General features: G+C 36.5%; 1 protein-coding gene across 1 annotated transcript in view; it reads left to right on the forward strand.

Moving 5' to 3' along the window:
* The window catches only part of PAWR (PRKC, apoptosis, WT1, regulator), a 38585-nt gene extending 38432 nt beyond the window's left edge, over positions 1–153 (forward strand). The window contains exon 6 of the mRNA XM_009327659.1: positions 67–153. Coding sequence (XP_009325934.1) covers positions 67–153 — 87 coding nt within the window. The remainder of the gene's footprint in view (positions 1–66) is intronic.
* Positions 154–13721: the final 13568 nt, after the last annotated feature.

A 13721-nucleotide genomic window follows, 5' to 3' on the forward strand; every position in this document is an offset into this window, starting at 1 on the left:
CTGCTGCTGTTTGAGATCTTGTATTTATGTCCTGAGAAATGTTTATTTTTCTTTTTCCTTTCACAGGACCTAGATGATATAGAAGATGAAAATGAACAATTGAAGCAAGAAAATAAAACCCTCTTAAAAGTTGTTGGACAGCTGACAAGGTAGAAGATTCAAGCCTCAATGAGGAAAGATTTAAAAACTACTGATTGAACGTTAAGGTCAATATAGTAATACTTCCTGTGTTGCAGTATGTTATAATAACTGTCTTTATATTTATTGTTAGGAAACCAGATGAATGTTTATTTTCATAGTACTTTCTTCTTCATTCAATGAAATGGCATCAAATTTGGGGTATATTTTTAACTTTCTTTTCACATAAGAATAATTAAATTTTTTGACATTTCAAAATATGAAGTTCAAAAATGTTTGGGTTTTGTATCTTCAGATTACATCTGGATAAATTACAGTCATTTAAAATTCATAGCACCAGGATCACTTTCAGTCCACGTGGGTGTATATTTTTGAAATGAATGGAAGCAATACATATAAGCTTTGTTTACACAGATCCAAAATATATATTTTGGGAAATACTTCCTTTTTTGTTTAAGCAGCTGTACAGTGGATGCCTTATTACTGATGTATAACATTTTGCAGATTGATTACTTGCTCTAAAACTCTTGTATGTTGAGGGTTTTTTACCGTATCTGAAAGACTGACAATAGTAGAGAGTAGCAATTTTTTTTTCTGTATAACAGTATTCTGGCAGGAGGGGGAGGTTTTATTAAAACAAAAAAAGAACCAAAACCAAAAAAACAATAAATCACCTGTGGTATCAGCATTAATGAGTTCTTAGAATCATATTGAAGTTCTGCGCTGCAGTTTATTTTAAAGCTTTTGCTTGAGCAATGAAATGCACGTTTGGTATCAGACAGTAAGTTTGTTTGCTGTGTTGAGAATTCAAACAAAGCCTGGAGCTTTCATTTTAGCAGAGACACTTTTGCAATACTCTTCTACCTAAAGCTGTCATCTTAAAATTTGTAGTGATCATAACCAATATGAGTTTTCTGATGTTTTCATTTTTTAAGCTGAGTGAAAATTTTGTACATAACAAAGTAGAGAGACATACAAGTGATTCATGCCCTTTTGAAACATCAAATGGTTTAAAAAACCCTTTTGTCCTTGATTTTAAACTAACAAGGTGTTTAAAAAGTGCCTGTTTAGATGTTACAATCCGGTTATGACTGCGTACTGATTCTTCTATAACATGATAGTAGACAAAATTTTCATTTGACATTAACCCACAGACCTCAGTTAACACTTCTCTCCTAAAATTCTTGTTAGGCTGAAATTTGATGTACTTTATTTCATCTTAATACAGCACATTTTTCATTCCTGATCAGAATAAATGAATATGTCATTTAAGTCAGGACACTATAAATGAAAACATTTCGAAGAGTCCAGGCTTTTTCTTGACCATTTTGAAGTTTGGTGTCAGAAAGTTGCATGCATATAGTTTTTGTTACCTTAAAACTTAAAGGCAACTTTAGTATATAATAACGATCACCTTTTCAGATTTGCCAGTTTTTTTCATAATGTGTATTTAATGACTGTAAGAGTTTCTTAAATTTCAAATCCAGGTATTATTGTTACGCCTTGGATTGTTTTGGATATAGGATAGATTATTTTGCATTTGTGTATTCTAATGAGGAGGAACTTTTCAAAGCTTTAAAGTATTTTTCAAGACACTTATATTCCAAGATGCCTTGATGTTTTCCTTCACAGTGGATGAGATCCCATGTGATATCATTTAAAACCTTTACTCAGGGGTTTAAATGGTATGGGGCATTTGTATAGGCCCTCTGAACTATGATATACACCAATGAATATTGCTTTTAATATTATTCAAACAGTAAGAAGTCCCTTAATTTATCAGTTTCATGAAATTAAAAATTTAATTAAAAAAAACTAGTTGAGATGTATGCCTTCTGAATAAATATGAAACTTTCTCTGGAAGAACATCTGATTTCCTTCTCTGTGTACTATGTAGGAAATATACATACTGATTTACGGCATGGGATGTCAAACATATTGAAGCATCGTTAAGGGGTTAATGCAGAACACAGATGTTAAAACGAAGTTTTTATGAGTTATTTCATAAACTGTATTTCACATACATTTTAAACCAAAGAACAACGACAGCAAAGAACATAAGCAAGAATTACTTGTTGTCATATTACCTCTTCTTGGTTTACATGTGTATTGACTAAAACTTAGCAGCAGAAACCCCAAAATTAGGATTTCTTTTTTAACCTGGACGTGTAGCTGACAAGAATATTTGGCAGAAGTACTTCTGATACCCTAGCTTGAAGAGGTACTGGCAAGGGAAGTTTCCAAATATTTGAAACCAGTAATGCTTCAGGCAGAACGTGTGAACAAAGGAACTGTTGGGAACTCACAGATAAAGTACCTCAGGACATTATTGTTGTTGTGTACTATTATACAAATGTAAAACTCTTCATGGTTTTAAAAATTCCCACAAATTGTATCTTGAAGCATAACACTTCTGCTGACATTTTGGAAGATTTAGATGGCTTTTTGGAAAAAAGTATGTCAATAACAATTCATTATCACTTACATTATCAGGCTCTTGGGAGAAGTTTAGTAGACTCTAGGAAAAATGATGTATTTTGTAGAATGTTAATAATAGTCTAGTCATTACTTGCCATTATGTTTTTATTTCAGTAGGGTACCCTTACAGTCAAGCTCAAACATAGAATAAGTTTTTATCCTAGGTGATTTGAACATGTTAAATTAGCTATCTTACCAGCAATTTTCTAACCCGTGTCCATGTCCTCGCCAGTCCAACACCTCAATAGTTCTCATTTGTCTGATTTAAAAGCAGAGAGACTCCTGTAAGTGGGAACTCACCTCGCTTGGGAAGGCTATATGATTCCTGAGTGAATCTGGGTATTAACGTACCTAGGCTAAATTAGTTTACTAGGGCTTTTTGGGGGTGGGGTGGGGCACATTAGTATGCAATATTGACTGTATGGGTAAGTCTCTTGGAGATTTCTGAACTTTCATGTCTTAAAGTTCATACCAAACCGCTTAGGTCTAGCATCTGTGTTTCTGGGTAACTTCGGTCATCTAGGAAATCTAAACAGAAAAGTACTCCCATTGACTAAAGCAAATAAGACAATTTTTTTCAAGATACTTTAATAATGAACAGCACATAATTCCTATTTTGATTATGCAAAATGATACTCCTGTTATGGTCATATACTGTTGTATAGAAAACAGATGCTACATCCAGAGCTGAAGGTTAAAGTTGTGCAGAAATATTTTTTTATCGTTGATAATATGCATTAATGTTTGTGGGATGTATTCCCTAAAGAGGAAGTTCAACCAAATATAAATGTTGGTGATTTTTACAAGGAAATTCAAAATGGCTCATTTTTCATTTTTTAAATAATTAAATGGCCATGTTTAAGTTCAGTGTTACTTGATGTATATATTAACTGAAAGAGTACAGTCTGTATTTGCAAATGAGTGTTTTTCTGACTTTAAAGCAAAATTTTTCTTTGTTAATTACCAGATTTGTATTTACACATTCAGAGATTAATTATTTCTGTGTTAGAATGGCTCTGAATTTGAGAGGTAGAGTGAGAAAAGAGGGTAACAAGAAATAAACCAGTCACCTCCAAAGTAGGAAGTATAACCTAATGATTTTTTCTTTTTTTTTTTTTTTTAATTCAGCTGTACTGAGAATTAGCTGTGGAGAGATTTGTGATTGGCATAAGCACTACAAAAGATATAGGGGTTTTAGTATGTTGGAAACAACTGATTAACCTACATCAAAGCTCTTTTCAACTTGTCTGCTATCATTACAGCTTGGAAACTTGCTACCATAAGAGAGACCAAAAGGAATACTGGAGATCAAATTACTTTTTAACATTTTGCTAGGAGAGCAGAGTTACACTGACTCCAGCTATTTTATGGTTTTCTGTAAGTTCTTTGTGGCTATTTCCAGCTTGAATTGAAACAAATCAGTATTAGTAGCCAAGAGGAAAGGTAGTTACTGGGAAACAAATACATGAGTAATAACTATGGATACCATTAGCATATGAGTGTCAGTATTTCTTGGGCTCAGACCCTTTATGAAGATGTCAGTTGAGTTGGTCCATTTGCATCAGTATTAATGATCATAAACATCTGACATTTTCAATAAGAAACAACTGTTTTAGTTGAAGAAATTATCATTGCAAGCCATGACTTAAAATCTTAGTACCATAAAAAAAATCATGCTGGTACCTGTAGCTGCTGAGACTAAGGAGGTAAGGATTATACTTAAAAGTTTTGTTAAAAATGAAACAAATTAATTCTGGATCTTGTCATTTAATTTGATACAGAAGTTCACTACAGATCTGTTCCAAGCCAGTCATTCTGATGTCAATACCTGCAAAAGGTGTTGACACGAGCATTTCTAGAAGCATTTCTACTTCTGTTACTCAGCATTTCTTTAGGACTACTTAAATATACCCAGGACAAAAAGGACTTTGATATGTAGTTTAGTAGCATTGATGATCTTCCAAGTATGTTAACTTACTGTAGCAAATCTCCATCTACCATTTCTCCTTGTACTGTAGCAGATGTACATTACCTTGTTAATTTAATCCTTTTGCTTTGATTTCTGGATTTCTGGTGTAACTGTTCTTGTTCAGGGCTAGCTGTGATTTTTCTGTTCTGGAAAAATTGTGATAGTTGAGTTTTCCTCTGAAAATAGTCTCATAATCATAATACGGAGTCATTTTTTTAAAAATATCCATTTTATGCATTTAAAAAGTTGAAGCATCATTAAGCTATAAATAACTAAATATCCATTTTAGTTTTGAACATTGACTAGTTGTGATATTATTTGTGATATCAGATTAAAAATTATGTTGAAATTCTTACTATTGCAGGTAAAAGATACGTGTTTAATCTAACAATAAAGACTGTGTGCCTTTGTCCAAATAAAACTAATTTCTTTTTAATCCAGGCTGACTACTTATTGTGTTTAAAGGAGAATTAATATTGTCTGACTAGAATTCTAACTGGATTTGTCACCCATACTGGGAAGCTCCCAGTCTGAACCGTTAGAATTATCTTTACATTCAGATTCAATTCTTCAAGTGTCTATGTGTTTGCACACAAATAAGAGAGAAATCTGCGTATTTCCACTATACTAATTTTCTGCTTCAGGGATGTAGTGCGTATCCTTCCATCAATTAGATGGAAATGACCTTTTCCTGTACTTCAGAGTTGAAGTATAGCCCTTCCCAGGAAAAGGTAATGAAGGATGTTACAGTGCTACTTCTACATAAACAAAGTGAATTGACTTCACAATACATTTAATTTCTGAAATTTCTATATGAATACATGTTCTCTTCTCCTGCACAGGCAGAATCGTTAAAGACAACCTCCTTTTCATTCATTGCTGCAGACTACACATAAAGAGAGCAGGTGGATCACCAGAAAATGCCAGGGAGATAACAACTATATCACAGTTTATCATACAGTTTGTAATGTTGTTTTCAAAAACAACTTGAAACACAAACGCACTAAGAAACCACGCATTCAACACCATGGTTACTTTATGGATAAGACATTCTGAGCATTTGCACTTAGTAAATTTTAAAATGTTAGGTGAATTTGGTTTAAGATTATTACTCCTACAGTTGACTTCCTTTATGAAAGCCCAGTGGCCTTTGGATTTTGTTTTAAAACACAAAAGTGTGTCCTTCCTTGGTTTTTGCCTTTGGCATTTTAGGTTTTTCAGTCTTGCTGGGAAATTTTAGCTCAAAGTACAATGGTGCCTGTTCTGTGCTGCTCCTTTAGTCACTGGATTTGCACTTGGTATGTTTTCCTGTGGATGTTCTAATTTTTCTCTCCTAGCCCGTCTCTTCCTTTCTCTTTTGTAATTTTGGTATCTTCTTGTTTCCCTTCTTCTGCTAGAACCTTCAAGTGGTATCTAAAGTGTAACAATGTCCGTAAAACTATTCTTTGCTGTTTTTCTTCTTTCTTAAACAGACCTCAAACATTTGTATGAGAAAATTTTCTCATTTGGTGAATAATTTCACTGTGGAATGTACTGCTGCTGGAAGTTGCTCTGGGACACCAAGAACTTGCCAAGGTTTTGAGAGGAATTGAATATTGATGAGGATATTGAGACAATCCAATGCTCTAGTTATACCATAAAAAGTTCTGTTAGTCTCCAACTTAAAAATGAAAGGGAAACCTCATAGAAATATCACATGTAAGAGTGACGTTGACGTATGGAAAGCATTTGGGCAGGAGTCAACAACAGGGATATCCTTCTGATGCGTGTCTAACAGTTGCACATAGCACCATTCTCTGTGGAGGTCTAGTGGGTTTTCACCTACCTCTACAGGTTTGCAGCTGAGAGCTTCTGGTCTAGCAGCTGAGAAGCCTTCGCGTATGGAAACTGACACTTACATTTCACTTGGCATTCCTTGAGCAGCAAGATCTAATTACACAGCCAACAGCCATATTCTCTCTTGCTGATATCTCAGTAGGGATTTCTGTTCAAGCACAATCGACTGGCAATTTCTGGATTGACTCAAGACATTTGAAGTAATATTAAGCATTTGACGTGTTTTAATATTTGATTAGGAAATGGGTGGAGTCTTTTATACCACGTAAAAAGGGCAGCGCTTCATTTTCTCAGGCAATGTCAAGTCCCCTAGGCCTTTTCTTGAAGTGAAATATGGTGCCTCCAGAGAAGACTTTTTTAATCTTAACGCCTTGGAATCGGGCTCATTTTATAGTCTGACGAGGGTGCTCACCTCAACAAACCCAAAACTTCCAGGCCTTCTTTTAACAAGCACTAGAAGTTAAACGTCTTTGGAAAAGTTTTAGGAGCAGATTTGAGGGTTAAGCACTGTAAGATCAAAAGAAGTCTGTAAGTCCTTGTTTTCTTCATTGAAGAAACTCTGGCTAAAAAGACAAAACCCAGCAGTGTTTCTGAGTGACCGCTACCTCGGTAGTCATTGGTGGGCTTCTAGGGAACACAATTGTCTCTGCACACCAAAGTCTGCAAGTACCTTAATATAGCAAAGGGTAACAGCAGAGTTCTAGAAATGTCTGACTTGCATTTTCTACTAGTTTGGGCCAAACCGTGCAAACCATGGTTAGTAATCAGTGATGGGATTGTAGTGGATGTTGCTAATGAAGGAGTAGGAAAAGTGAGATTCTCTTACTTTTTAATTTGTATTTTAGGCTTTCTTCAAGAAATGTTTCTGTGATGTTAATTGCTGAGAGATGAAACAGTAAACTTTGGCACTAATTGTGTAAGTTTTAGAAAGAATCTTTGAAGTAAGGGGTGCCATCTTTGATATCTTTAATTAAGCCTTTGACTTGTAGGTATTTGTTCTGTGGTAAAGCTCTGTTACAGATAACAAAAGATAAAAGCCCTATCTATACTGCAGATACAATAATACAAGTCTATGATGATTTTTAATCAATATGCTGTAAATTTTTTTAAAGAATATTAAATAACATAGGTATCAAACTTTGTTTTGAGATCTGGAATTTCTTTAATAAGGGAGGTAATGAAAACGTATGCATAATTCGGTGCTAATTGCTCTGCCTTTTTTTCTGGTAAACAGAAATGCTGTTGAGGATGAACAGGTTCTATAACCTTCTCATTGTTGATTTCTTTTGGTGTTATGGCTAATAAAATCCGTGCTTTCTGAAATAGCAAAAGGATGCACTTACAATGTGGTGACAGCAAAAATGAGAACTTAATCTCTGCTTAGTCTTTTAGGGTGGGAACTCAAGCAATTTTTAAGGGTTTCCCTTGATGAAATGACCTGAAGATATTTAGGTATTACAGGCTCTTTCAACAAGCTATTGCATAATCTCGTGCAAAAAGGCAGCATTAAGTCTTGTCCTTTCTTTGTACCAGGGTATTTTCTAAGAACCCAAAGCGTAATTTAAAAGAAAAACGGTGTTTTTCTGTTGCACAAGATTGTGTTTGAGAAAACTGCAGGGTGATAATTGGCATCCTGACACATTATCCATTAGTATTTATCTCTGGAAATCAGATTTTGTAGACTGAGAGCCTGTGGAATGAAATCTTTGTTTTTCTCTCTCTCTCAGAAATGTTAATCTCTGCTTTTGCCTGAAGGCTCGTTATAACAATGATGCATTTTAGAGAGTTTAGAATTTTGATTGCAACAGTCTAAGTGTGGTTACAGCCAGCTACCAAATATATTTAATGGGTGGGGACAATAAAACCACTGAAGCTTTGCAAGTTGAGACTCTCTAGAAATAACTCTCATATTTCTCTGTGAAGCAATTATATAGAAAATGCTAATTGTTCCCAACTGAATCACTCTTTCTTCCTGTTTAACTGCTTCTGCTCGCTATAGTTTGTAATAAAATATCACTTAAAAACCCCTGTAATTTTGTTGCTCTGGCTTTGTGTGAGAAATTACATTTAAAAAAACCTGGCCACTTTCAATTTTCACTCTCCAGATTCTAGGATTTATAAAGACGGTTAAAAGCAGGGAGAAAATAAGGAAAAAATGTATGGGTTGAGACAGTGCAGGATTGAATATTAGGGAGAGGAATAGGCGTGTAAGGATGAAGAAAACCTAGGTTTTCTCCAACGTTTTTTTTCACATCGTTTTCAACAAAGAAAGGACGACAAACTGGGTATTTTATAAAGATCTAAAAGTGGTTCTGGTTATCACTGCAGTATAGTTAGTGTTTTTATGAGAAAAACATGATCTCACCTTTGCACAAATACTTGAAAAGAATATTACTTCCCACCCTTCAAGAAATGCAAATTTTCATCTAAAATCGGAGCTTTGATCATATCTTTCGTAGACCATGCTAGGCTGTAGATGAGTAGGCAGAAATTTTGGATGTTACTTTTCAAATACTACATAATCTGTGGTACTACTACGGTAATATTGGTTAGTATGCTTGATGCTTTTGGGAATGTGTAGGGCTAGCCCCAGGCATTTAGATCTCTAGTAGAAATGTGATAGAGCTGATTTTCGGGATATGGTGGGACCCCCTTGCTAAAGCGCCAGGACCATACGGAGGACTTCGGATTTGCTTGCACCTGAGAGCCCTCTTGCTGCATCCTGCAGGTTTAAATATAACAAAGTTGTCTTCAACAACTGCTGAGAGATGGGTGAAAAAAAACCAAAACAAGACAACTGCTTTTGGAGTATACCAGATAGGTGTATGCAAGTGTTACAGAACAAAATAATTTAAAAAGTCTTTTAAAAAGCACATTGAAGATAATGTTGCCGAGTGAAGTAATTTAGTACATTTTCATATAATTCACTGTGCCTGTCTAAAGTGGTGGTGCATATATGAATTTTTAAAACCACTTAGAATAATTACAAATATATGTATCGTAGATTTATGTTCACGAGGTTAGAATGATAATTTATGTAACTGAAAAACAGTGTATTCAGGTGCTTCCTTTACATCCATTTAAATAGCTGTACTTGTTTGAAAAATTAATTGTTTTGTTATAGGAAATGCTAACTAGAATTAGCAGTTTGCTGCTGGAGTAATGATCCATCATTTTTTAATAGTAAAAATTTTGATCCAAAAATTGATGGCTTGAAAGTCATGTTCCTGCAAGAACTGCAATGATTATTAACTGTATTATAAGTAATACCTAAGACTACTTAAAAATGAGGTAAAAGAAAACATTATTTACATTTTCCTACTTTCTTTAGTCTTCAGTAACGTTCATTACTCACTTTATTAACTTTTTCTGTTTCACTGAGATTTCATGTATGTGTTTTTGGTTGATCTGCATAGCAGCAGAGAAGGATACTCTTCTGGGTGCACTCGATTGTAAAAGCCCAGAACGGGATAAGGATCTCAAGAAAGGTGCTTCTTATTTTGAATAAAGCAGCTGGTGCAGCTCTATAAGCATGCTCTTCATTCACATGCCTCTTAAGCAGCTGTCAGCAGTCTCCACAGAGAAACTCTGTGTAGGAATCATCACATCCTTTTTATTTGGCAACCTGTCCATTGAGTTTACGTGGCTTTTTGAGTGCTGTTAATATTGTAGCTGAGGCGGTTGAGAGCAGAAAGAATTGCATTGCACTGGCTTCCTTCTGTGGGAGCGTATTCCAACATTTGGAAAGTGTTCCTGGCAATAACTGTAACCCACTCCACCAGCAGAAGAAAGTGGATTGCTATTTGGGATTTGTAATAAGTGGAAATGTTAACTTGATTCAAAGGCAGCGGTGACCGGCAGGTGTTCACAGGGCTACCTCTGTACCACAGAGCAATACGCCATTCTGAATTTTGTTAACAGAGGTCCACAGAAAGGTTGTAAATTGGGTGTTGGCTCAGATGAGAGGTCAAAGAAGTATTCAAAGTAGAAACTAAACTCCTATATCCAAAAGTGTGTTACTGAAATGGATGAGTAAAGCTGATGCCTTTGGCCTGTCTATTCTGTAGGTAAGTGAAGATGTGGACTTCTCAGGTGTCTTGCTTTGGTCCTTCTGTCTAGGTAAATAAAGACTCCAGCTTTTCAGGTCTGTCACTTCACGATCCTTTTTTCTTCAACAGCATTGAATTATTTTTTATGACACTTTAAACAAAGACAAGTAGATCTCATTTGGCTACTTGAGGATTCTACAGTAGACGAGTGTAATTGTCCTTTTTCTTGGTTTCATTTCCTTCTGTTATCTTTTGCCTTATTGATACCTCTTGAGATTTTCAGTGCTTAAGCTGAAATATAGTTCAGTTTACATTCTAAATCTAAGGAAGGTCTTCCCAGCAGATTACTATTTACCTCTGCAATTGGAATGCTCTGTGTATTTTACTCATTTTCTTAATGCCACGGAGGCAAAAACACTTAACTGAAGGGTTCAGGAAATGCCTGTATCGATGCTGCCAAATACTCAATAGTTGAATCTATTAGCAATCTTTTCTGGCCCTGTACTGCAGTCAGAGCTGTGTGATTACAAAAAGTAAACAACTGAAGTACCTGTGCGGGGAGCAAGAGTTATAGGTAAGCACTTTCTGTTTGGTTTGTTCCTCTCTCAGGCCATGCACTAGATACTCTGTGCTGTCCACTAAGCTGCTGCAGCTAGACAGCTGAACCAACATATTTCAGGGCAGTATCATTAACTGAGTGCTGATATGAAAACCCACTGGACAGGATGAATCAGCTTCCATTTATTTGCAAATTGGCAAAATGTCATGTTCCTCCTCTGCTCTTCCTCTGTGAAATTTTTACCCGACTTTCCCACTGCTCTTTTGCAAATAACAGCATGTCCCGATACTCAGAAACAGGAAGGTTTTAAAGCAAGTCACCTATTGATTTGTCAGCTGCCTTGTTCAGCACCGAGGCAGTGAGACACAGGATGCAGTTTACTAGGCGTTGGCACGAAGGAGAATTTTCCTCCTTGTAATCTGGAAAAATGCCATATCTCCTCACCAAAGAGATTGAAACAAAACATATTTTTCATCATCACTATGCAAGAATTAAAATAATAAACTTTTGAGATCTTGGCAAGCGTTGCTTTGGATTTTAATGAACTTTAATCGCTTCTTCAGAAAAGTAATAATTAAATCACTTTGAATAAAGCATCCAAATTTGAAATCACGCGCTGAACTTTCCCCCCCCTGTTTTGTCCCCTGCATAACATTATGTTATTTAGCTTGTTAAGCATTCTTGGCACTTGCAAGAAGAGATAAAATGACATTCTGAAGAATATTTCTTTTGGTCCTTAAGAAATCAGATGTCTATAAAATAATATCCCAGTGAGCACAGAATATAACTAAATATTAGGCCTTTTTCTAAAACAGAAAAGAAAACACTTTTATTTAGCACGAGTTCAGAGCGAGTCATGTTCTGCCTGTGAGTTGCAGAGGCCGAATACCTGTGTACTGCTACACTTGGTACGACCACGGCTCTAGGATCCCAAGCCTAGGATGGGAAGCCGCAAGGCCAGGGAAAGCAAGCCTCTGCTTCGAATTCAGCGTCCTACAGGGAAAAGGCTGGGTGTGTTACACAGCTTTTTCTCCTTTGACTACACTTTTTATGATGCTCGACTTCATTGCAGGTCTGCTACAGCATTTTTTGTGTGTCACAGCAAGAATTTAGGGTGTGTCGGCAAGAGACGGGAACTGGAGCAAAGGTCAGGCTGGATGGCAGGTAGGGATCGAGGCGCTGGTAAGTACGCCTGCAAGGAGTATATTTGTACGAGATGATGGTATTTGGCTTGGGAGGGGAAAAGACAATGCTGTTTGGTTGATACGTTGGCATGGGAATAGTTATCACAGTAGCTAGGCTGTGCTGAACCTGTGGAAAATACTATTATTTAAAAATAAGTCCTCATGCATAGTGATTTTGTTTTTCCTTTTATTTCTTTAGTGCACTAGAGAGCAATAGCTATGGGGTGCAGAGGAATTAGAAAGGAACAGAAGAGGGGTCAGAGTGTAAAAGAACAGGACGTTGCAAAAAGGCTTTAAAACAAAACGGGCACAGTAAGTCAAATGCGAGAGGAGGGTGGCTGGTGTCCTCTTGCCAGCAGACAGCCTGTCCCAGCACTCAGCAAAATAATAGCAGTCAACCAGAAAGGCATCCAGTCAACTTAGAAAGGCATCCAGACTATGGGCTGTGAAAGGTGAGAGCCGGGAGGTTCTTCCTTTTCAGACAGATAAGCTTCTAAAGGCTACTGCTTTTGTCAGTTTTCAGCTGATAAATCTATATGCTGTTATTTTGCCTATGTGGTCTTTGGTGAACATCACAGTACAAGGCTTAAAACTTACTACATATTTTCAGGTATATTTTGAAGTCTATCTGGTACATGTAGTTTTTAAAATTGTCTCGGTGGTAGGCAATAAAAAGAGGAGTGAGAAAGTATCTGCAGGAGATGAAGACAGCTCAGCGGAAGCGGTAGCAAATTCTGAGCAACAGCTTGTGAGTGTGTGTGCGCTGCTGTGTACTCTCGTTAGGCCTTCCCTTGAATTACCCTGTGGGTGAGTCTCTGATACTGGCTGACAGCAAGGTTGGTTCGGTGGAGCTGCAGAGAAATCTGGGAGTTCGCAAGCTCTGCGAGAACCGGGCAGAATTTAAGACAGTTCATGAAGAGAGAACAGAGTGGCTGTGACGGGACTGTTCTTCACTGAGGAAAGGAGGAATTTGACTACGAGCAGCAGTAGTAAGGCCAGAGCACTGCAAAGTCTACAGACTGCTGTCTCTAGCAGTAATAACCTGTTCCTTTGAATCGCAGCAAAGTAAGAGTAAAGTCTGCGAGAGAAACTAAAGAATAGCACAGGATGATCTTAGTGTGGAGTGGTTTCTCTGCATCGTGTTAAAAAAACCCCAAAACTGGGTAGCATCTAGTCCTTTGAAAAGATCCTTTAAAAGGAAGGAGAAATGCCATTACGTCATTCATAGTGCCAGGTGCATTTGAAGGAAGCGGAGCTTACCTTTCTCATCTCTGATCTGCTGCAGAAGGATTCTGATTTTAGTTAAGAGGGACTTCTTTTTTTTTTTTCCTATAAAGGGGATAGATCTGCTAGTGTAAGGTTTTCCACAAGAACTCCTCAACTCTGGAATTTTCTGTGTTTTATAACTCTCATTTAGTATTCAAGAGAACTAATGTTTTAGCTGTTTAGATACTATAAACACTTCTCATTCCTTCCCCTTTCTTTCAATTAGGGTAAAATGGTAGGGA

The sequence above is a fragment of the Pygoscelis adeliae genome, unplaced genomic scaffold (genome assembly GCF_000699105.1).
Source record: "Pygoscelis adeliae isolate BGI_AS28 unplaced genomic scaffold, ASM69910v1 Scaffold113, whole genome shotgun sequence".
NCBI lineage: Eukaryota > Metazoa > Chordata > Aves > Sphenisciformes > Spheniscidae > Pygoscelis > Pygoscelis adeliae.